Source organism: Camelus bactrianus, chromosome 27, assembly GCF_048773025.1.
Source record: "Camelus bactrianus isolate YW-2024 breed Bactrian camel chromosome 27, ASM4877302v1, whole genome shotgun sequence".
Taxonomy (NCBI): domain Eukaryota; kingdom Metazoa; phylum Chordata; class Mammalia; order Artiodactyla; family Camelidae; genus Camelus; species Camelus bactrianus.
The window spans coordinates 26,064,346-26,087,981 of record NC_133565.1 but is presented as its reverse complement, the minus strand read 5'-3'; the positions used below and the strand labels follow the sequence as shown (position 1 = coordinate 26,087,981).

Sequence of the window (23,636 nt, the reverse complement as noted above, 5' to 3'; positions counted from 1 at the left end):
ATCCACTCACAAAAGAACAAGGTACTACTTTAGATTACGGAAAGCTAGTGAGACATGACAACCAAATGCAATGCCTATTCCTTGATTCTGGATCCCAGACCCCATTTCCAAATTTAAAGGAATTATTGGGACATCTTGGGACCATTTAATGTGGATTACATATTACATCGCATTATTGTATAAATGTTGACTTTCTTGTGTGTGACAACGTGGCTCGCATTTTGGTTGAGCTGCTAGTGCTTTCCTCTAGGATAATTCTCCAACTTTTTGGTCTTTGGACCCCCTTACACTCTTAGAGGTTGTGAGGACTCCAAAGAGCTTTTGTTTATGTGGATTATATAAAGCCGTATTTACTGAATTTAAAGTTAAAACAGAAAAATTTAAACATGCTTATATGTTCATTTAAAAATAACTACACTTTCCAAAACAGAAGACTTAATGACAAGGGTTGCTTTGTTTACATTTTTTGCAGCTCTCTTCATATCTGACTTACCAGAAATAGCTGGCTTCTCGCATTTCCTTCAGCATTCAGTCGGTTGCCGTGTGTTGTTATGGTTGCAGTATATGAAGAAAATCCAGCCTCGCATAGATATGTAGGTGGAAAAGGAAAAGGGAGGGGTATTTTAATAGCTTTTTCAGATATTGAGAATATTCTCTTTTTTCCTCCCATTATCAAAGATCATTTAATGTTTAAAGATCAACAATACCAAAAATGTAAAGTGGAGTAGAAGAAAATAATTTTTTACAAGTACAGTTTAATTAAAGCTGTTGACAGCTATTCTCTCCCACAGGAGTTAAGCATGAATTTAAAAAGAATGAGAGATGAGAAAAACAAGTACAGGCAGCACCCTGGGTTAGAAGAGCCTCCAGGAATCTGTGGAACTTGAGATTTCACTGCAGCAGGAAGGGGACCGGACACCAATGTTTTTTTGTTTTCTGTTTTTTTTAAATTAAGGCATTTTAGGGGGAGAGTACAACTCAGTGGTAGAGTGCCTGCTTAGCATGCATGAGGTCCTGGGTTGCATCTCCAGTACCTCCATCAAATAAATAAATAAATAAACCTAATTACTCCTCCTCCCCCAAAAAAGAATAGTTTAGAAAATTAATGAATTAATTAAGGCATTTACTTTATTTTGAACAAGAAAGTGGCAAGTAGAATAAGCAACTGAGAGCGTGCCTTGAATATGTGAGCTCTTCCCCGTCCCACTCTCCGCTCCAAGGGATAATTTTGGGAGAAAGAAGTGTCCTATATCTAGTTAGTTATGTTATCTACTATTATACCACTAGTTTGTTTTCCAACTGCAAGCAATTCAGCAGGACTGAATGTCCTACAGCATAACTCAACCCCGACACTGTCTACCTGGAGACAGCATTAGATCCCACAGGTTAAGGGCTCAGTCCCCCAAGACTGATGCCGATCGCACACCCAGGACAGTCGTGCTTCTGACTCACCAGCGGAAAATTAGGGATTCCCATCCCCACTTCCTTGGGTCCCATGATTTGCTAGAACACCTCACAAAACTCAGGAAATGTTGATTTACATTTACCAATTTATTTTCGTCTATATAAAGGCCACAGATGAGCAGCCAGATGAAGAGATCCACAGAGTGACGTCCAGAAGGGTTCTGAGCATAGTAGCTTCTGTTCCGGTGGAACTGAGATGCTCAGAAAGGATTACCTATGGCTAACAGAAGGCCACTCCTCTCACTCAGGAAATTCCAAGGGTTTTAGGTGCTCTGTGCCAGGAACTGGGGACAAAGACCAAAAATATTTCTATATTACAACTTTCTTATAAGGCAGGCATGGTGTTGACTGATATCTGGCTTAAAGTCTAAAATTCATGTCCAGATAAAGCATCTAAGCAGTTTTGGGGGGGAAGGGGGTAATTAGGTTTATTTACTTATTATTTAATGGAGGTACTGGGGATTGAACCCAGGACCTCTCTGCATGCTAAGCATGCATCCTACCACTGAGCTATACCTTCCTCTCCATCTAAGCAGTTTTATTTCAGGAGATAAAACTTTCATTCAGGTTAATGTTGAACAAATGTCTGATCCACTGATCTTGATTAAATTGGAAAAAATGACTGCAATTTCTTCACATTTCCAGTTGTTTCTATGTAAAAATCAGTTTTCTAGCTCATTTTATTAAAAAATATTCTGATCAAATAATGTTGGAGGAGATGAAGTAGCTTCAAGTCCACAATGTAAAAGCAAAGAGAAAATTTTTCTGCTCAGTTATCATGTTTAGGATCTTTACAAGGAGGATATTAGGTCCCAGGGAGCATCTCTTGCTGTCCCTGCTAAAAATTTCCTGTACTGTCTTCAATCTCCAGTACCTCCTCTAAGAATAAATAAATAAATAAACCTAATTACCTTCCCCCACCCCCCAATTTTTTTTTCGTGTTCTGTCCTTGAGAGTGGAAATGGTCGGCTGACCGGCTGTGTGCGGTCCACACTGGTTCTCCCACAAACATCCACACAGCTGTCACGTAGCTCTTTTCATCCAGCGTGAGGCAGTGACAAACTCCTGCAGGAAGAGTTACCACGTCTCCTTTCTCCACGAAAATCTGAGTCCTCTTTATCTCTTTCATCAAAGTATCCACTGCTTTCCAAGAGGCAGCAAATCTCACACCCAAGTACAAATGCTCCCAGCAAAACATCTGACTCTTTTCTTGGTATTTTGGCAATTTATCTTTGCATATGGTTATTACGTCCACCAAAGAAGTAGTTTCTCTTTACGAATCTTTGCTAATTCTGAATCATTCTCATATTTGTCGGCTTCCAGTAAAGGGCTCCAAGCTGGTGCAGCTGCTCCATGCGGACTGGGCAGCTGGGCTGCAGCCCACGGAGGCCACCGCGGGTCAACCTGGGATTCATCCATGTACCCGGCCTGCACCACGGTCTGGGTCTGGGGGCTGCATCTGGCCGTGGTGGGCACCACAAGTACCAGGGGCTCCTTGATCTGCATATGCTGAACTGGGCCGAGGCTCTGGTGGCCTTCTTTTTAGGGGGTATCCAGGCCGGGACTCCTGCCCAACCTTCGTCTCCCAGTTGCTGAGACTGGGTGAGGCCTGACCCAGGGTATTTTCTTACTATATCAAAATGCACAAGTGATACTTTCTCAAAGGTTAATTGCAATGTGGAATCTGAAACAACATCAACATGCCTTTCCTACTCTGTTACATTCAAACCCCTTGCACTCAAGTCAGTTCTTGAATAGATCTTTTACCTATGGATAATTTTTTAACATCATGCATTAGTCATTTGGAAAATACTGGTTCACTGAGTTAGGCAGATCTTCCAAAAGTTGACACATTTCATTATACAATATGAAAAAAAAATCCTATTTGGTAATACCATTAATCTCATTAGAAACATCATTAAGAATTGGGAAGCTCTCAAGCTCAAGGAGATTATATACAAGTTTTCTAAAAGTTTAGTTTTCTCTTTGCTGAGGAGGAGGTAATTAGGTTTCTTCATTGATTTCCGCTTGGAGGAGGTACCGGAAAATTTTTTAGTTTTCTCTTGAAAGCTCAAATTTAAAAATCATTGGTGACAAATACTGTCAGTTATTTTCCTTGAAGTGACTGGCTCATTTCATTCATTTTTGAGAAAAAAAATCTGCCAAATGTTCAAGTCTGAATGGCCTATCAGTTGCTCTTTCCGGTAAAAATGGTGTTCTATGAAGACAGCAGCTGCTGCGGCTCACAACTCAAATAAAGCACTCGGGTTCCTTCTGAGAGCTTTTCCAGGAGACTACCGTCTTACCTGCATCTGCAGCACGAGTGCTTTGTATATATTTCCATTTTTATTATATAGGATATTGGAAAGATGTATACTCAAGAATTAATCAAATTATTATTTTCAATGCTTTATTAAGAGGATCTTATTAATATACTTTTTTTTAAATTAAAAAAAAATTTTTTTATGATGGAGAGTGCATGGTGGTGAACAATAAAGTCACTACCAGTACAGTTTGGAGCTTCTGTCATGACTCAGGGTGAGGTGCCAGCAGTTTCCCCCTTGGTGCTTCTGCACCACTTGAGCAAATTTTAACACAGAGAGAAAGGCAAGTGACTTGTTAGTAGTATTATGAAAATGGTTTAGATCTCGTGGTACCCTCCCCACCCCCTTCAAGCCTCCTCCAGGATGGACCACACTTTTAGGTCGCACCTCCACCTAACTTTACATTCAGTAACTTCTGATCTTTCGTCCTCCTGTGTCCCCAGGAACAGCCCAGCCGCCTCCTCCGGAGCACCTGGGGTGGCTGCTTCCAGCCGGAGCCGCAGGCAGGGGGCGTGGCCGGCGGGGGCCTTCACCCCTCTTCACTTACCTCACTTCCTCCTCCCCTCCCCTAGCCCCTTTAACCCTCCGCTTTGCCCGAGAATGGAAAGATTGGGAGACCAAAGCTTCAATTTAAAGGAAGCTGCCAGAGCAAATTGTGCTGGGATATGGGACACTCTGGATGATACCGAATTGCATATAAACTACTGTGTTTAAAATTTAAAAAAAAATCTGTATCTATAGCTATATAAATCTTGATTGTTCTTTTTCTTGTTACAAAATAGATGCTTGATATATAATATTCAAACCCCATAGAATTGTGTAAATTAGAAATTGAGAGTCTCTCATTATCCTCCCTCCCCATACTTTGCTTTCCGTGCCTTTAATTTTTCATATATATGTATGTATATTACGGTGGGATATTTCTCTGCAACTTTCTGTTTTCACTTAGTATATCACAGTACATTTTTCTACATCAGCAAATATAGATCTACCTCATTCTTAATGCAACTGACAAGGGACATTTAGGTCAGTCCTAATTTTTCCCTATTACTAACAGTGCTGCAGTGAACACCTTGCACTTACGTCTCTGCACAACTTGGTGAGTATTTCTATGGTGTCAGTCTCTCAATGTGGAATTGCTGGATGAAAGGTTATGTGCATTTTATAATAGGATGGATGCTACCGAAATGCGCTCCAGCCACATCCGTTGTATTTTGAAATGACCTGTTTGCATCTCCAGTGGACTGAGGTTCTCTCAGGGATAAAATGTGCCCTCTTGTCCAACCCTGGGTCACACCTGTCATATCATAGGAGCTCAATAAACTGGTGTAGAGTGGATGTAAAGGAATAGTATTAACACCACCCTCAGTTTTCTCTTTTGTATGGCAGGCACGATTTTAAGCGTTTTTATCTGCATGAATTTATTTAACCCTAATAACTGCTAGAATAGGTATTGTTATTATCTCCATTTGCAGTTGAAGAAACTGAGGCTCAGAGAAATTCAGTGACTTGCCCAGGCAATGAGACAATCATAACAAAAGACTGCCACAAACTAGGAGAAAACTTTATGCTCTGGGTATCTGTTACCGACGTGGTAATGTTGCCTCTGGTTCTTTTTAATGCCTTTCAATCATTTCCCCTGTTCCAACTTTGGATCTCATGTTTTATTTGGAATTTCGAAGATTAACTTAAGCACTCTGAGAGAAAATTTCATGAAATTAAATACTGTTTTAAAATCTTCCAAATTTGTTTCTGGATCCCATCTGTCCTTGTCCATAGATTCATTTTACAAAGTTAAAATCAGAGGTATATTTTGTATTCTTTCATCAGGAGGAGGGGGTCTGGGGAGTTGTTGACCTTTTGTGATGATTCAGGTGTGAATGAATGCTGTGCATCCCCACCCCTTACCCTCACCCCCAGTGCAGACTTGAGAAGATGGGCTTGCACTTGGCCATCAAGGATGAGTCGGGTCTGACTCTGGGGAGTGGAAAGAATCCACCTGATGCAATTAAAAAAAATTTAAAAAATAATCCACCTGGTAGAAGGAAGGGATAGTGCAACTAACTGCTCAGAGTCAAGGACGACTCAGGGGAATGGCTAAATTTAGGGTTCTTACTGGGAGGGGATAGTAGAAGAGAAGGGTGGTGAGGGAGGTGAAGGCCATACAATGTTATAAGCCGTTCAGATTTTGTTGTGTCAGCTGGTGGAAGGCTACTCCAGTATTGGAGCTGCGGAGTGACTGCTCAGGGCTGTGCTTCAGTGACAGAGTGACGGGGAGGGCAGATGGGAGGGGGAGGGAGCACAGACTACTGGCAGGGAAATCAGTTTAGAGATGACCATAAATAGCTCTGCTATCAACACCTCCCCCACAACCCTCCCCCCTCCCCTTGTCTGATTTCTAATAATGGCATCACCATTCTTCCAGCCCAGGGATGGAGGTCTGAGTCACTCTGACTCCTCCCCCATCCAGCCTGCTGCAATTCCTGCAGATGCCATCTCTCCACCGTCTTGCACTGTGGAGTCTTGCACTTCTTGAGGGTTCTGCCAGGCCCCTGTGTCAGGCCTGTCCCTGGTTCAGGAATCCTGGCCTCCCTTCCCCAGGCCTAATCTCCCACTCCCTGACATCCTCCCACCACGGTTACCAGATGTTACCCTCGCATACAGACATACCAGGAAACTAACGCCCTGGAGTGTCCACGTGGATGAAGTGAAGTCCCTCACTCTAGTCTGCCTGGCCAGCCTCCTCCCACATCTTAGTACCCGTAAGAGCAGGCTTCATGGATATTCCCGCTCTTAGCTCACCAGGGTCTTCCCCATCAGATGATTTTCTCTTTGCCAGATGCCTAATGTGTCATCTAAACTCCTCTTTGGACCCTTTCTTCTTGCACCCGGTTTGTGGTGATTTTTGGCTCCTGAAGGGGAGAGACTGAGTGATAGGCATTTTTGTGCCTCCACAGGGAACTTGCCTATGACCTAGACTCAATAACTAATTGAGGTTTGATTAAAATGTGTAAGGGTGGGAGTTTCCAATTCTCCTGACCCCAAACTGGAAGATTTAAGCACCTTTCCTTTAAACATCAACTTTCTCTGAAGTGCCTTTCAGTGGTTACCACCACCAAGAATTTCAAACAAGTGCAATAAATAGGGGCTCTGGTTCCTCTTATTTCTCCTTAAGAGAGCTATGGACTATGAACCAGGTATATGGGCATGAACCACAGTTCCGCTGCTTCCCAGCTGTGTGACTTTGAGCAAGTGTCCCAACCTCTCTGAGCTAATGGAGCTGACACCAGCTGGCTCATCAAATAGATACTGTATGGGGAAGGCTGCACATGGGAGGTAGGCAATGAGAGCAGTTTAATTTGAAGACTTTGCTTTGACTGCCCTGGGCTGCTGTTGTGCTTGCAAAGGACATGTGCTTCCACCCTGACCCCCCGCAGGTAAAGGCCAGACTCTGGAACACAGTAAAGCTGTAGTATTGCCTCTTGCCAGGCCTCTGACACCCTGGTCCACCATATAAAGAAACAGATGAGCCCCTGGGGGTGGACAGCAATTTCTTTATGACCATTTCAGAAGTGGCAGTGTAGGCAGTTGACTAAGGTAATGGAATCTGATTGCTTGGGCCAAAAGGATCCTCAGGAATCCATTCTCAGTTCACAGTCATAGACAATGAGGCCCTGGTACCTGATAATACCAGATGGCATAAAAGCCAAATATCAGAGACTTCCATGGTCTCTGCTTGTGTTCTGAGCGAGAGAACTGGGAACAGAATGAAAGGGATAATTTGTCATTCTAGGACATGCTGGCTCAAGGTCAGGCCTTTGATTGAGGCTTCAGACTTCAGGGGGCCCCTAACAGCCTCCCCTTGGGCCCAGTCTACGGGATCTCTGGGCCAAAGCAGTAGCTCTGCCTGGCTGAGATAGGGAGAAGGAAGTTTTGAAGTCAGTAATTCAAGGTCACTTTCCTGGCGGGGCTCCATCTGGCAATGTTGACTCTGAGGCAATGAAGGGGAGAGCTGGGAACACAGGGGAGAAAGAGGAGGCTAGTATTTGAGTGAGCTGGTGTGGGTAGGAAAGTGGGGGGCTGGGGTCAGATTTTTTAAAATAAAACCCAGTCCATTTGGTGCCTCATTTCAAGACTGTGGATGAAGACAGAGAGAGGGAGACTTCGGTTGTTTATGGTAGAACCAATCAGTATTGCCTTTTGTATGAAAGCAGGCAAAACTGGAACTGTTTGCCTGGGTAGATGCTGAGTTTATTCAGCCCCGGCTGCCTGAGTACTGTTTGATAAGCATTGGTGATTGTCGTTGAGCACAGGGTGCGCCCCAAGCCTTTAACGTATGTTATTCCACCCGCCTCCTGGCAGCCCTGTTACTGTTACAGTTCCCATTTCGTACAGGAGGAAACAGACTCTGGCTATGCTGAATAACTTCGAGGACTAGCAGCTTGACCTTCTGGTGAGAAGCATAGGGGTTTCAACTGTTAACTTGAGTCAGTCTATGCAACTCGTGGAGGGGATAGGAGGATCTGAGAACGAATTTGAAGAGACCCGAGGTGCCCACGGTCTTAGTTCAAGAACGCAGAGCGCTCATTGGTTAATGCACCTTGGCGTGTCAGTCCAACCAACGCAAAGGATGCAGGAGTTTGCTCAGATTAGCCTTTTTGGTTTTAAGCCGATGTCAGCAATTGACACCCTAGTTTAAATAGGGCATCCTGGAAAGAGGGGTTTGCCCCGCTAACAGCTCCCCTAATCCTCCCGCCCCGACTCCCGGGTCCGGGTGGGTCTCACCCGCCTCTCGCTTCAGTGGAGCTGGGCTTCGGCAACGCCCGGGAAAGCGCGGGCTGGGCGCAGGGGCGGGCTCCGGGCTGGTGCAGGGCTGGAGGCGGAGTCCGGGGCCTGCCCCGCCTCCTCCCGGTGAGGCCCAATGGGGAGGCGGGCCCGGGCAGCCCCGCCCCAGCCTTACCCGCGCGGCCCGCTCCTGGCAAGCCTCCGCAGCCAGCCGCCAGGCAGCCGGGAACAGCGGCCGGCGCTCGGATCTTCTTTGACCCAGTTGGTTCGCTTGCCTGCCCGACCGTTCGGGATGGCTGGTTACCTGCGGGTCGTACGCTCGCTCTGCAGAGCCTCCGGCTCCGGGCCGGCCTGGGCACCGGCAGCCCTGACAGCCCCCAACTTGCAAGAGCAGCCGCGGCGCCACTGTGAGTGCCACGAGGAGGGTCCGGGCGGGGTGCGCGCCCCGCACCGCGACGTGGCGGCCTTCCGGGCGGGGATCAGCGAGCTCTACCCGGGACGTTCGCGGGTCGGGGTCGGCGGGGTGCGGCACACAAGAGCCGGCGGACGGGGAAGTGCTCCCCTGTCCCACCTTCCAGGCTGTGCCAAGCTCAGGGATGGCGACTTGAAGGAAGGTGGCAACTGGTGGCCCAGGCGATGCCGGCCCTGCTGCCCCGCGCCCCTAGATATTCCTGCAGGGAGTACTGGGGGTTGTCCGGAGTTGGGAGGGTATCCTGCCCGCCCTGCGCCCCAGGAGGGAGACAAAGCAACTAAGTTGGGGCTGGAGCTCACGGCCTGCCCCCCCGACTAGAGGGAGGGTCGCGGCGCGGTCCCTGCTCAGACAAAGGAGGGGAGGGAGGAGGCATCCACTTCCCCTTCCTTCTCAGCCAGGCGCGCAGTAATCCGTTCTCGCTGTCAGGCCCTCGTCAGCTATTTTTGGAGCCTTTTACGCGACAGCTGGAGGAGCGTCCTTTTAATTTTCTCCTTTTGTTTGGACGCCCCCCTTCTCCTTGTCGACGTACTTGAAGCTCCATCGTGGGGCCTCTCCTTGGCTTGACCTGCCTCTTCACGGTAGCCGGCTCCTGCGCTGCTCGTTGGCTCTGCCCCGCTCACCCGGCTGGGAAACCTGGCAGCTGCGCCAGAATGTCACTTTCCCAAATTGTTCTTAACAGCTTCTGTGGTACCCTGAGCCTCTTGCTTAGGAGAGAAAACAATTGTCTTAATAAGCAGGTCATAATAAGCAGGACTTAGCCTAAACTTTCATTGCACTGTTTGGCATGTGGGCATTGGCCTGCCCCGTGGCTCTCCATCCCCAGCTACAAAAGGCAGGGAACAATGTGGGTCCCTTGGCCCTGTCTAATGCCTGTTGCCATGGAAACCCCAATCCTGACCTGGCCAGCAGCCCCTTGGAGTGAGGAAGAGGGGGTGGAGCCCAGGCAGCCTAGTCTTTCTGCTAGAGTAGGTAATCTTTAACCTAGTGTGGGAGCAGCTGACCAGAGCTGGGATGGGGAGGGGAGCTTGAGCCCCAGCACCTCCCTCCTCTTTCAAGGAGAAAGGGGCATTTCTGCTTCTGTACTTAAAAGATTTGTCTCTAAGGGGTCAGCCCTACAACTCCAAGGTTCCAACTGCCCTCAGGCCCCAAGCAAAGTTTCCCATATGGAACCACCTTCAGCAAAATATGGTGGAAGTTAATATATTCTCCAATTTTCCCTTTTTTCCTGCATTGATGGTAAAAAAAGAAACCACCCCGCCCCAAACAAGAATACAAAGCCCCTTTTGGGGCCTGGATTTTGGCACAAAAAAAGAGCAGTCAGTTGCAGGTCTTTCCAGAAGCCTGCGAGTGGGGTTGGTTATTAATGAGAAGCATGCCTGGTGTTTGAGTTGGACACGCGACTATGCAGTTGTGACCTCTGCTAGTTTATTACTTGCAACACTGCTGGAGACAGAATACTTGGCATTCCCCTTAATGACAAGGAAAGAATATGCTTTGGTTAAAAATATTCTTGTGTTTTTGGTGCCGGATGATTCCCACACGTATTTCTTTCTAGTTTTGCAACTCATAAGCCTTCAGCGACTGCTGGTGGTGGTTCTGATAAGTGAGTTTGGGGAAGTGAGGGTGGGCTCTTACCAACTGCTCAGAGGAGGAATTACTTATCTAGCCTTCCTTTGCTCAGCTCCTAGCCTGGCAACTTCTTAATTTTCTCACCCTGTCCCTATCTTTTCAGATCTTGGTGACTTGCCTGCACTCTTAGATTCCATGGCAGATTATTTAATGATTGTTCACAGTTTTGCAGACCCATCAATAGAGTTCATATGTGCTCTCCACTGAGCCTTGTTTCAACCACATGGGATAAGACCACAGCAGCCTCATCAGAGCTGTTTTGGGAGGTCTTGTTTGGGCCCAGCACGGTTGTTTTTATGGGGGAAGGTAAATTAGGTTTAATTTTAGGTTTATTTATTTTAATGGAGGTACTGGGGATTGAACCCAGGACCTCATGCATGCTAAGCAGGCACTCTACCACTGAGCTCCCTCCTGGGCCCAGTAGGTTTTGAAGAAAAGTCTTGGAAAAGCCTGGGGCCTGCCCCCAAGTTTTCTATGTGAGGTTGAGGCCTCTTTCGCTGATCCCAGGATGAGGTGCTGGAAACTGCTCTCTGATTACTAGAAGCCAGCCTCTGTGGCCTGCCCTGGAGTTTACACTTCTATAAACCCATGTTTACAATGCCAGCAGATTGCAAATAAGCTCACCATAAGTTGTGAGCTTCTCCAGGGCTGGGAGCCCAGTGCCCGGCAGAGATGCTACCCTTGTGCATTTGTGACGGTCTGGTGCACTTTGATGGTGAAAGCATACCGGCCTCTGTGTGGTAATGCATCCCCGGCTCAGGGAGGGGAGAGAGTGCTGTTTAGCCAAAGAGGAGGTTAGGGCAGGGCAGCTGAAATGACCGTCACTTGACATTCATTAATGGACTTAACAGTTATTGTACTTCTACTATGTGCCAGGCACTGTGCCAGGGACACTCTGGGGACAGAGCTGGAAATAAGAGGCAAAGATTTCTGCCCTCATGGAGTTTAAATTCTAATTTGAGGACAGACAGTAAACAAGATAGAAGTTTGCTAGTGTGATATACGGTAACAAGAGCTTAGAAGGAGAAATAAGCAAGGCAGATGTGGCTGAAAGACTGGGTAGGGCAATCAGAAAAGAGCCCACTGAATGAAGTACTGAGGGAGTGGAGGAGACAGGGAGAAACAGAAAGGAAAGGTGTGCATGAATGAGGCTGGCTCAGAGAGCACGGTGGTGAGTGAGGGGAGATGACGTTGGGTAGTGGGGGTCATGGGGGGCTGATAGGCCATTTTTGAGAATTTTGGCCTTTACTTGGAGTGAAAAGGGAGGCTTTGCAGGGTTTTAAGAAGAGTGTCATGACCTGATTTACATTTTAACAGGAGCAGTCTGGCTTAAGGGAGCTGGTAGGAGGCCATAGTCAGGATCTGGCAAGAGAGGTTGGTGGCTTGGACCTGGGTGACGGTACTGGAGTGGTTAGATTCTGGATACATTTTTAAAAGAAGAGCCAATAGAATTTTTTGATGGTTTGGATGTGCGTATGAGAGAAAGGGAGGAGTGAAGGATGTCACCAAAGAAAATACTAGTCTCTTCCAGAATTGCCTCCCTGCCTCCTTGAGCTCCCAGGGCTTCCCTCCACATTCCACTGGGCCACGCTGGCTGAGCAGCCTCTCTGTCTGCCGAGAGCAGAGCGAGAGTGGCCTAGGTAGGAATGTGGGGAAAGCAGTTAGCTCTTGAGGTCGGCCTTCCTGGGAGGGACATCTAGCCTGGAGGCTAGATCTATTTACTTGAGCAGCAAGTAGATCCTGAAACTGGGGGTGGGTTTTGAAATCCTTACTTGGTGTTCGGTGCTAGGAATTGGCCTAATGGACCTCTTGCGACTGGTGTAATTCCATCCCACACTCTGGCCAAGAGGACAGCGTTTGTGCAGCATGTCATCTGAAGAGTTCATGGTGGTTGTCCCTTGGAGGCCTTCAAGCAGGCCCAGCTGCTGTTCCTTGGATTTCAGGTCTCCTGTCACCACTTGTCTTCCAGGGAGGGGCAGACAATAGGGGTGCCTTCCCCATATTGGCTGAACAACAGACAAGGTCTCAAACTCCGATGCCTTTGGGTGCTCTGGGGTGGGGGGCACGTGGCAGGCCTGGAATCGGGGGAGAGGCTGTCCTCAGCCACAAGTGAGTGAGCGCCTGCTCAGTGTGGTTGAAGCGACTCATTCCTCAAGGGCTGGATTTTTAAGTAAAATCTTCTGTCCCCCTCACCTCACTGGTTTAAACTGAAAATTTTTTAAATTTAATTTTCTTTACTTTTTTATTGTGGTAAAAAATGCGTAACAAAAATTTCCACCTTAACCATTTGTAGGCATGCAGTTCAGCGGTGTTAAGTACATTCACGGTGGGGAGCGTATAGCTCAGTGGTAGAGTGTGCTTAGCACACCTGACGTCCTGGGTTCAATCCCCAGTATCTCCATAAAATAAGTAAATAAATAAACTTAATTACCTCTTCCCTAACAACAACAACAGCAAAAAAGCTACAAGGCTACCAAGTTAAATAGCTACAGTTAAAAAAAAAAGTACATTCATATTGTTTTTTGAGGGGTGATGAGGTAACTCGGTTATTTATTGATTTATTTATTTAATGGAGATATTGGGGATTGAACCCAGGACCTCGTGCATGCCAAGCACGCACTCCACCACTGAGCTATACCCTCCCCTCCTACATTCACATTGTTGTTCAGCAACCTCCACAGCTTTTTCATCTAGCAAAACTGAAACTCTGTCCCCATTAAACAAATACCCTTTCCTCCCTCCCCCTAGCCCCAGGCAACCACCGTTCTACTTTCTGTTTCTATAATTTTGGCTGCTCTAGGTACCTCATGGAAGTAAAGTCATATAGTGTTTGTCTTTTTATGACTGGCTTATTTCACTTAGCATGATGTCCTCAAGTTTCTTCCATGTTGTAACATGTGTCAGCATTTCCTTCCTTTTTAAGGCTGAATAATACTCCATTATGTGCATATACCACATTAAAAAAATATTCCAGTTAAAATTTATTGACCTTCTGAGTGAAGTATAGGAATTGTGAAACGCTTAGGCATTATACCTATTAAATCCTTACATATTTAATATTGTTTCTAATTTATTATATTGCTTCCCAGAAGTATTAATCACAGCTGGATTGAAAGAGTTTTTGGGAAATGTGGTGATGCTGTTTATCTAATCTAAGTATACCACATTGTAAGTCTATTAGTGATCCAAAGGGAATTTGCCCTTATGGAATTTGAAACAAAAGGACAAGCAGCAAAAGCTATTGAACTAGGTTCAGCTCCATCACAGAAACTGGGAAGCACTTTCTTTTTCAGTTTCAAAGCAAGTACATCCATGTTTAAGTGGTGGGGAGCACAGCCTTGGAAAAACTTGAAATCATGAACATCGAGTCACTTTTTGGAGGAAAGTTTTTCTTAAACTTCCTGGATTCGTTTACAAAGAGTCCCGTTTTCCTCTTGAAGCTTCATATCACATTTTGTTTATCCATTCATCTGTTGATGGACACTTGGGTTGCTTCCACCTCTTGGCTATTGTGAATAATGCTGCTATGAACATGGGTATACAAATACCTCTTTGAGACCCTGCTTTTTTTTTTTAATATATTTTTATTGACATACAGTTTACAATGTTGTGTCAATTTCTGGTGTGCAGCACAATACTTCAGTCATATAGGAACATACATATATTCATTTTCATATTCTTTTTAACCATAAGTTACTACAAGATATTGAATGTAGTTTGAGACCCTGCTTCTAATTCTTCTGGATATATATCAAGAAGAGGGATTATTAGGTTATATGGCAATACTATTTTTTAATTTTTTGAGGAACCGTCATACTGTTTTCCATAGTGGCTGCACCATTTACATAAAGAAAGAATTCTCACCATCAGTGCACAAGTGTTCCAGTTTCTTTATATCCTCGCCAACATCTGTTACTTTCGGTTTTTTTTATAGTAGCCATCCCAATGGGTGTGAGGTTTTGATTGTGGTTTTGACTTGCATTTCCCTAATAATTAGTGATGTTGAGCATCTTTTCATGTGCTTTTTGGCCATTTTTGGAGAAATAATCTATTCAAGTCCTTTGCCCATTTATCAATTGGGTTATTTGTTTTTTTCATTGTTGAAATCACCTCATTTTTAAACCTTGGTCACCAATTAACATTAAAAAAATCCCACTACCTGGGCCAAACACAGAGAACCTTTGCTGCTGTGGCTCACATCGCCGTCCTGTCCCCCAGCTCCTCTGGGAAGTCGCTTTGAGGGAAGCTGCACTTCTGATTTTGATAACTGTGCTGCTTGCTCTCTCCATTGCCTGTAGGTGTTCCCTTCCATACTCACTCTTTGAGGACAGGCACTGTTGTGTTTAGGTGTTTCAGGAAGGGGTGCTTAGCACCTGGTTGTATGTAAGTGGGCCCTCTGGTCTCTGAGGGTTGGACACCTGCACGCCCAGCTGGGAGGGCTGCGTGTTGTGATCTTGACATTGAGCTTCCCCCTGGAGGAGGTGTGATGTTCACAGCCACAGGCTGCTGTGCCTAAAGCCTAAAGCCCAAAGCTTGAGTCGAGCCCAGGCTGAGGCTGAAACCTTTAGGACTGGCCCCCCAAATGAATCTCTCCTTAGGGATCTTGAAAACAATAGGTTTAGTACAATTTAAAAAAAAATTAAGTAGCTGTCATTAACTTATAGAAGATGCTTCTAAAAGCTAAGCTAGCTCTGCAACAGCCCAGTGGACTTTCTGCAGGTCCTAAAGCCCTTCTACTCAAGCTTTAGACCAGAAGAGCAGAAGGAATTCAGTGCTTGGGTCCAAAGTCCCCATTCTATCTTGAGAGGAGTCCTGGAACAGTGCCAGCCGTGTCCACCTTGTTCTCTGGGGAATGAAATGTTTTGAGTCTCTGCTTTCTGCTTCTCTACATCTGGCCCACAAGGGCAGCCAGAGGCTGCACTTGAGCCAGGGCCCTGGGATCTGTCCTGATGCTGACACAAGCCCGACTCCCTGGGTCTCATTTTTCTTGCTTTATAGATTAAAAAAAAGAGAAAAAAATCTGTTTGCACGTCTTTGGGAAGTGAATCATTTTGCTGCACATAGTTCACCTTTTTCTTAGCGGGTCAGGGATGTCATCATGAGTCATGGCTCAGGTGTGTTCGGAGGACAGTGATGTCTTTGGGGTCTGTTGGGCTGTGGTTGCTTTTGTTACCAATGAGCCTGAGTAGCCTTGCTGCTTCATCTTCTAGGCCTGCTATTCATAAGCATCTATCCCTTGCTCTCAAATTAGCTGATGTCACTTGGAGTTTTCAAGTGAACATCCTTGTCCCCTCTTCTGATTTGCTGTGTTGCATCTTCGGTGAGACGGAAGACCTATAACCATATCTGTAAGGATTGTGTGTAACATAAAAGTGGGCCCCGAGTGAGAGCTAAGGAGGGCCTCTCTGGGGGCGGGGCACCGCTCTCAGCAGATCTGCTCTCATCTGGGGTTCAGTGGTGGGTGAGACTTCCTGGTGACTGCGGCCGGGTTGTAGGATTTACATACATCTTGTTGCTGTGCTCTGCGGTCGCTGCTGCTTCTCGGGCTGTGTACGGAGGAACATGCTGGTGCTTGGGTGACCATTTGCTTCAGGGTAAGTTTCGACAAGCTTCGCCCATGGCAGCCTGCACTGATTAACTGAATGGGCCATTTTCTTGCGTTTTCTTTGGAATTCACTTCCCAGACTGTTGGTTCGTCTCACGAGTCAGACTTTCCTTGAAGAGCCTCTACTGGCTCCTATTTCCTCCTCCACCATCTCCCTGGGTCTGGATCAGCCACCCCTCCAGTCCTTGGGTGCATCTCTGGCAGGACTGGCTGACCTGAGCCGGGATGGATCAGGGCTTCTGCCTTCCATTCCCAAGTGCCCATTGAGGAAGGTGTAGATCTTCCTGGATCTGCTGTTTTCAGGCTGTGTGAGCTTTGGCAGTAAGCTGATGATCTCCCCGAGCCTCAGTTTCCTCACATTTAAAGTGGGGAGAAGTGGTTTGGAGGATTAAATGCAATCATGTGAAGGGTGTGGTACACCACCAGGCACGTGGGAGGCGCTCCATACAGTTTCCCGCCTCACTTCAATTTAGTCGCCTGTCAGGTTGCAAGCAACCGACAAGAGTTGGTGACTGGCTAACTTGGAGAAAAAAGTTGTTGGAAGGACATGGGGAGCTCACAGAATTGCAGGGATTAGACAAGTGGGGGTTCCAGGCTGCCCTAAGGAACTGGGTATTTCCCCAGCTTGCTGCTTGACAAGGTGGCCGCAGCTGGCTCTCATTCTCTGTGTTGATCTCCTCTGCCGTCAGATTCTAGGGGAGAGGATCTGATTGGCCAGGCTGGCAACTTTCTGGCTAGTCCTAGCTGGCCATACTGAGTGGAGATCCAGGTGCCCTGAGCAGTCCTGGAGCTGCTCTTGCAAAAGGAGGAGTAAATTCTGGGCAGCTGGACTGCAGCTGACCACTCCTCCATGGTGAAGGGTGGGTCTGGCCGGAGAGGAGAGGGGCTCCCCCACCACCCTCCCCAGAGGTGTGATGTACTGTGTGCCTGGTTCTAGATGCTGACAAGAGGATCAAGGTGGCGAAGCCAGTGGTGGAGATGGATGGCGATGAGATGACCCGTATCATCTGGCAGTTCATCAAGGAGAAGGTAGTTTCTTCCCGAAGTGGGCGGCCTTCCCCGTGGCTGGCCAGGCTCAGTGTTCAGTCCCAGCACAGGTCTCCTGGGCCCTGCTTCAGGTCCCCAGGTTTCACCCGTCACTCTGGTGGGCAGGAGCATTCCTGTTTCTCTCCTTCCATCCACCCTTCTGTCATGTCCAGACCACTCTGGCTCTTGTGACGTCAGGCGGGGGCTGTTCTCAGAAGGCTGTGTCTCACTCGTGCTGGTGCCGATGCCTGCATGTTTTAAAAGATGTGAGCTGATCCTGTATCATATCTTCTTGATTTCCTCCATTCCGAAGTGCTTCCTTGAGGGGGTGAAAGGAGAACCAGGCCAGCATGCAGGACAGTGACACAGCCTGCAGCTGTGCACGAAATTAACCTTCCCTTAGCGGCTCAGGGATGTCACTGTGAGTCGTGGCTGTGATGTGTGTTGTAGGGACAGTGATATGTTTGAGCCACCATGGCAGATGGTTCCCAGGGTGGCTACTTGGCTTCTCCAAAGTCTCTGTGGTTTAGCTCTGCCGGGGAGAGTGCATGGTGGTCACCGTGTGGTGACCCCTGCATTGTATGTCTGCCCACAAGAAGAAGGTTGAGAATTGCCCCTTCTGAATGAGGAAGAAGAGGGAACCCACTGTATAGAGAACTCTGGATGCACTGGGAGTTGGGGTTCAGCTGAGTTGATGGGCCATCTCGGGGGGCATGTGGTCCATGCTAGGGGATGAGCCCTCCAAGGGGCTGCTGCCTGGTCTGCTGGCTACTTTCCAGAGCCCCAGCCTCCCACCAGCTTTGGCCAGTCCTCTGCTGGCTTTCCCCATCCCCGCCCTGATGGGGTGTCCCCTGCCATGGCCCCCACGTGCCCCTGGGTCAGAGTCATCTGGGCTGATGCCTTGCCCTGGCCATCTGTCTCTAGCTCATCCTGCCCCACGTGGACGTCCAGCTCAAGTATTTTGACCTGGGGCTTCCAAACCGGGACCAGACCAATGATCAGGTCACCATCGACTCAGCGTTGGCCACCCAGAAGTACAGTGTGGCTGTCAAGTGTGCCACCATCACCCCCGATGAGGCCCGTGTGGAAGGTGTGAGGGCATAGGGAATGGGTGGCTGGGATGGTAGCGGCTGTGATATGACCCCGGTCTTGTTGCAAATGCCTGGTGAACAGCGGAGCTTTGGCGGTTGCTGTGGAGGAGGCTGTAGAGGGAGGGGTGGTTGAGGGGCTGGCCTCAGGCAAAGCTGGGACCCGAGTCTGTGTCCCTGGCTCCTATGCTAGTGGTGCTTCTGCTGCACTGTGTGGCTCTGGCCAGTGTGGGTGTCATCAGTCACAGGAAGGAGGAGAAAGCGGATGCTGATGCTGTCACAGTGAGGGTAGCTTCTTTAAACCGTCTGCCCCTCTGCCTCCTGGACTGTTTTGCAACATGAGTTTTAAGACCCCCATCTGACTGTGTTCTTGTGGAAGTTTCAAGTTCTGGTTGGAAGATGAGGGCTGCAGGGGGGCCACTTCATGCTTGTCCTCATAGAGTTCAAGCTGAAGAAGATGTGGAAGAGTCCCAATGGAACCATCCGGAACATCCTTGGGGGGACTGTCTTCCGGGAGCCCATCATCTGTAAAAACATCCCACGCCTCGTGCCTGGCTGGACCAAGCCCATCACCATTGGCAGGCACGCCCACGGCGACCAGGTTGGCCCCAGAAGAAGTTGGGCTCCCGGGGCCTGGGGCCCCCGCCAGAGCCCCTGGCCTGAGCCATCCTCTCGTCTCTGCAGTACAAGGCCACAGACTTCGTGGCTGACCGGGCCGGCACGTTCAAGGTGGTCTTCACCCCGAAGGACGGCAGCGGCGCTAGGGAGTGGGAGGTGTACAACTTCCCTGCTGGCGGCGTGGGCATGGGCATGTATAACACGGACGAGGTGAGCACGCGGCTGCCTGGCTCCCTCCCCCACGCCTGTCTCTGTCTCCCACCACGTCGGGTTGGTGGTTCTGACTGTTCCTGCATTGGTGGCCTGCACAATGTCTGAGGCCTGTGAGCAAACGCATCTCAGATGTGTTCAGAGGGACCTGCGGGGGGCCTGGTGTGGAGGGGCTGCCCCTCTCCTGCTCAGCCAGACGCTCCTGCTCAGGTTCCTGCCCTCATTCTCGGGTGCACCTTTTGGGGCATATTGGTTGTCAAGACTCTTGGCTTAAAGCAAAGTGGGTAAGCACTTCCTCCCCTCCCTACACCCCTCGCTTGGCTTTCCTTTCCTCTGTGGTTGGCCTCATTCTCAGGCCAAGAAGAAATGGCCACAAGTAGCTCCAGGCTTATCCCTTGCCAGCTTGACTATCCTATCAGAAAAGAGTCTTCTTGCTCATGGTTCTAGCAAAAGTACAGGCTTAGGTCACATGGCCATCTCTGAGCCAATCATGGAGTCTGAGGGGAGGAAGGGCTCTGATTGGATAAGCCAGGGCCACACTGTCAACTCCAGAGACAGGCAGGGGGACTGTGGGTATTAGCCCCACCCCAGCCACATGGTCTAAGAACTGGGGAGGGTGGTAGCTTTCCAAAGCAAAGCTGGGGGGCTGCTTCCTCCCAGAAGCTGGGAGTGGGTGCTGGGCCAGCAGGAGCATCAGATGCTCACTCCAGGGAGGCTGGGTTAACCCCAACTGCCTGTGAGGGCTGTGTGGAGGGAAGGGTTGTTATTCCTGGTGCCCGTGCCTGCCCTGGGGGACCATGCCAGGGACCTCTCTCTCCCTGCAGTCCATCTCGGGTTTTGCGCACAGCTGCTTCCAATATGCCATCCGGAAGAAGTGGCCGCTGTACATGAGCACCAAGAACACCATTCTGAAAGCCTACGACGGGCGCTTCAAGGACATCTTCCAGGAGATCTTTGAGAAGTAACTGCCTCTCCCTCTACTATCTCCCTGGACTGCATCCTTCCTCCTTGTCCCCTCAGCCTGTATCCACTCGGGGAGGTGGCTGTCCCAGTGCATGTCTCAGCTCAGAGGCTCAGGGAGGGATTCCCCAACCTGTCAGCTTTCTGCGCTCTCCCCACAGCAGACCCTTTTGCTCCCAGGCACTATAAGACCGAATTCGACAAGAACAAGATCTGGTACGAGCACCGGCTCATTGATGACATGGTGGCTCAGGTCCTCAAGTCTTCAGGTGGCTTTGTGTGGGCCTGCAAGAACTATGACGGAGACGTGCAGTCAGACATCCTGGCCCAGGGTATGCTAGCCACATGTGCCCCCTGCATGGGTGGACTGTTCGTTTTCCCTAGAGGAGGGAATTTTCAGATCTTTTGAGGAGAAAACTTCTCTAGTGGAGGAGCAGGATGGGATCTTGCGTGCTCATTGCAGGGTCTCCTGTGGACAGCAGGGGCCAGGAGCTCCCTGGTGTCTGAGTGAGGAAGGACCGTAAGTTAGGTTTGGACTGGGGTATTACTAAGGCTGCAGAGAAAGGAGGACACAGGAATTCAGGTTCCAAAGGGCTAGGTGTGAGCCCTGAATTGGTTCCTGTCCATGAAGGGGCCAAGTGATTGACGCCAGTAGAAAAAGGAAATCAAACACAAGCGGGTGTTCTTTAAATCACAGAGAATTTGTTTTGCGCAGGGAACCTTTTGGATGTAGGAGAATACTTAAGGAAGATGGCAAACTCCCAGGCCCTAGGGTGTCCTGAAAGTCAAGTTGGGTTGCAGCAGAAAGCCTGCATGAAGCTGTTAGGGAAGAACTGAAAGAAATAGCCCAATTGTGCTGGGAACGAGGGTGGGAAAGATGGTGGGAGTGGCAGCAGGTAAGGCACAGAGAGTGGAAGAGAAGCCAGGCTCTGAGAAGTGGGCGGGGTCGAGCCCCTGATGAGGGGTAAAGTGAAGCCGTGCTGGGTTGCGATGAAAAGGCAGAAGGTCCCAGTACTTTATAAAAACCTTTGACTTTATTTGGAAAAGTTTGGTGTGATCCTCTCACTAGAACAATTCCTGTCTAGGATGGAAGGATGAAAAGCCCTAGCAGACAAGAGAAAGCATGAAAGGTACCTTTAAGTATATAAGTAATTGCTGAGTGTGAAGTTCTCAGTAAAAATGAGAAGGGCTCCCCCTTCCTCTGCCCTAACAGCAAAAATTCTTAGACAAATAATTTTCCTCTAGAAGTTGCCCACTTCTTCTTTCTTGGACCTTTACAATTCTTATTTTGGTGCCCTGGGGTGCTTTTGAAGAAGACCAGGAGACCTTGACAACATGAAAGGCTGACATCTGGGTTTGGGAAAATTTGGACATAAATCACAAAACTTTAATGTAGCTTAAAAGAGCAGATAAAGTGATTGCTGTGAAATAGTTGGCAGCAGGCTTTATTTTTTCTGCTGGAATGAGTCTCCCAGTCACCAGCCAGGGTGGGTGGGCAGAACTCTAGGGGGTCTCGGGCCCGGGAGGGCCGTGGACTCTGGTGTACCTAGAGGTAGGGGTCGCAGATGTATGCTAATGGCTGATGAGAGCCACCTCTGAGTCCCCCCCTGCTCTGTGCTGGGCCCTGGAGACCCAGGACAAGGGGAACAAGCCTGAAATAGTCCCTGTCTTCCTAGTTACAGTTGGGGGTGGGTGGAGACATAAGCTGGGAAGCAGCTACAACAGCTGGAGGGCAGCTGTGTGAGGAGAGGCGCTGGCCCTGAGAGGAGGGTCTTCCTACTCTCCAGGCTTTGGTTCCCTTGGCCTGATGACGTCCGTGCTGGTCTGCCCGGATGGGAAGACCATTGAGGCTGAGGCTGCTCATGGGACTGTCACTCGCCACTATCGGGAGCACCAGAAGGTGAGTGCGAGGACTGTGGCCCCAAGTTCACTGGCCCTGAGGGCTGGGAGGACGGGCCTGGCCCTGTCAGTCTAGAGGTGGGCAGCTGTGTCCAGGTGGCCCCCTTGTTGGCTGTTTGGTTCCTGATCCCTCTGCGACACCTTGCCCCAGGGCCGGCCTACCAGCACCAACCCCATTGCCAGCATCTTTGCCTGGACACGTGGCCTAGAGCACCGGGGAAAGTTGGACGGAAACCAAGATCTCATGAGGTGAGTACAGAGGAGGGGCCTGAGCTGGCCCAGGGTAGGTTCTGGGCCCTGCCTCCACACAGCTGGTCTCACTGCCCTGTACCCTGCAGGTTTGCCCAGACCCTGGAGAAGGTGTGTGTCGAGACAGTGGAGAGTGGAGCCATGACCAAGGACCTGGCAGGCTGCATCCACGGCCTCAGCAAGTGGGTGGCCTGGGGTAGAGGGCAGGGCTGGCCTTCCAGGACCTCGGGTTTGGGTGGAAAGAAGCCCAGGGCCCCTCTTAGAGGCCTCCTCCTGAGTCAGCTCAGCTGCCTGGGGTAGGACAGTCCACGGCCTTGAGAGATGGCTTGGGCCAGCCTCCCCACACCAGGCCCAGAGAGTGGGCCCCTATCCCTGAGGCTAACTGCTCAGAACCTTTTCCATCCCCCGCTGCAGCCACCTCCCAGCTTCTCCCTGGAGAACTTGTATCTAGTTGCCCATTCACCTAGGAAAAACAAGACAGGCCTTACTGGGGTCCTGCTGAGTTGGCTGTGGCCCTTTGACAGTTGGCTGTAGGTGGCCTCTGGCCTGTAGGCCTCCCCACCACTGCCCAGGAGGCCCGGCTGGAGCCGCCCTCACGCGCAGGCACTCTCTCGGCAGTGTGAAGCTGAATGAGCACTTCCTGAACACCTCGGACTTCCTGGACACCATCAAGAACAACCTGGACAAAGCTCTGGGCCAGCAGTAGCCGGGGCGGGAGCGCTGCAGGCCGCTGGTGGCCGGGCCGGAGCCGAGCAGGTCCCCGCGACGCCAGGCGGCAGAGGGTGAGCCTCACAGCCCCTCTTAGGAGGCCTTTCTAGGGGACATTTTTTATAAGCAAGATGTTTTTAAAAGTGTCTGTGTTTCCCCTCATGGTGACGTGAGGCAGAAACGGTGTGTTTTACCTCAGCCAGTGGTATGTTTTGCATACTGTAATTTATATTGCCCTCGGAACACATGGTGCCGTATTTAGCTACTAAAAAGCTCTTCACAAAACGGTCTGCTGTGTTTGTCCCTGAGGGGAAGGAGGCAGCTGGGGCTTGAGGCAGAGGCCCTCACAGGGCTGGAGGTCCCACCAGGGACACACTGGGGTGCCTTAGGAACAGCAGGCCTCTGTCCAGTCTGAAGGGCCCCCCGGGGGGAGGACAGATTCCCTGGAGTTCCCCAGCACGATCTGGTTCTGTGTCCTCTTCTCCACTTTAGGATTGTTGTCACTTCCCAATAGATCCTGGTTATATTTTCATTTATTTTCCTTTGCTGGTTTTAATCCAAACACCTGCAGACCTCCGTTTTTGCTCATTGCTTGGTCC

The 23,636-nt window shown here is 49.2% G+C and overlaps 1 protein-coding gene and 1 pseudogene across 1 annotated transcript; one reads left to right on the top strand and one right to left on the bottom strand.

The window, feature by feature from the left end:
• LOC141575277 (acireductone dioxygenase pseudogene) overlaps positions 1–8,698 on the bottom strand; it is a 58,208-nt pseudogene extending 49,510 nt beyond the window's left edge.
• A 59-nt stretch (positions 8,699–8,757) lies between these two features.
• IDH2 (isocitrate dehydrogenase (NADP(+)) 2) lies at positions 8,758–23,322 on the top strand. The gene is made up of 11 exons (XM_010955077.3): positions 8,758–8,980; positions 17,217–17,308; positions 18,230–18,395; positions 18,834–18,994; positions 19,078–19,221; positions 20,046–20,182; positions 20,362–20,513; positions 21,969–22,081; positions 22,232–22,329; positions 22,419–22,511; positions 22,948–23,322. Exons 1-11 carry the CDS (start codon positions 8,866–8,868, stop codon positions 23,033–23,035), a joined length of 1,359 nt encoding a protein of 452 aa, XP_010953379.1. The 5' UTR covers positions 8,758–8,865; the 3' UTR covers positions 23,036–23,322.
• The last annotated feature ends 314 nt before the right edge of the window (positions 23,323–23,636 follow it).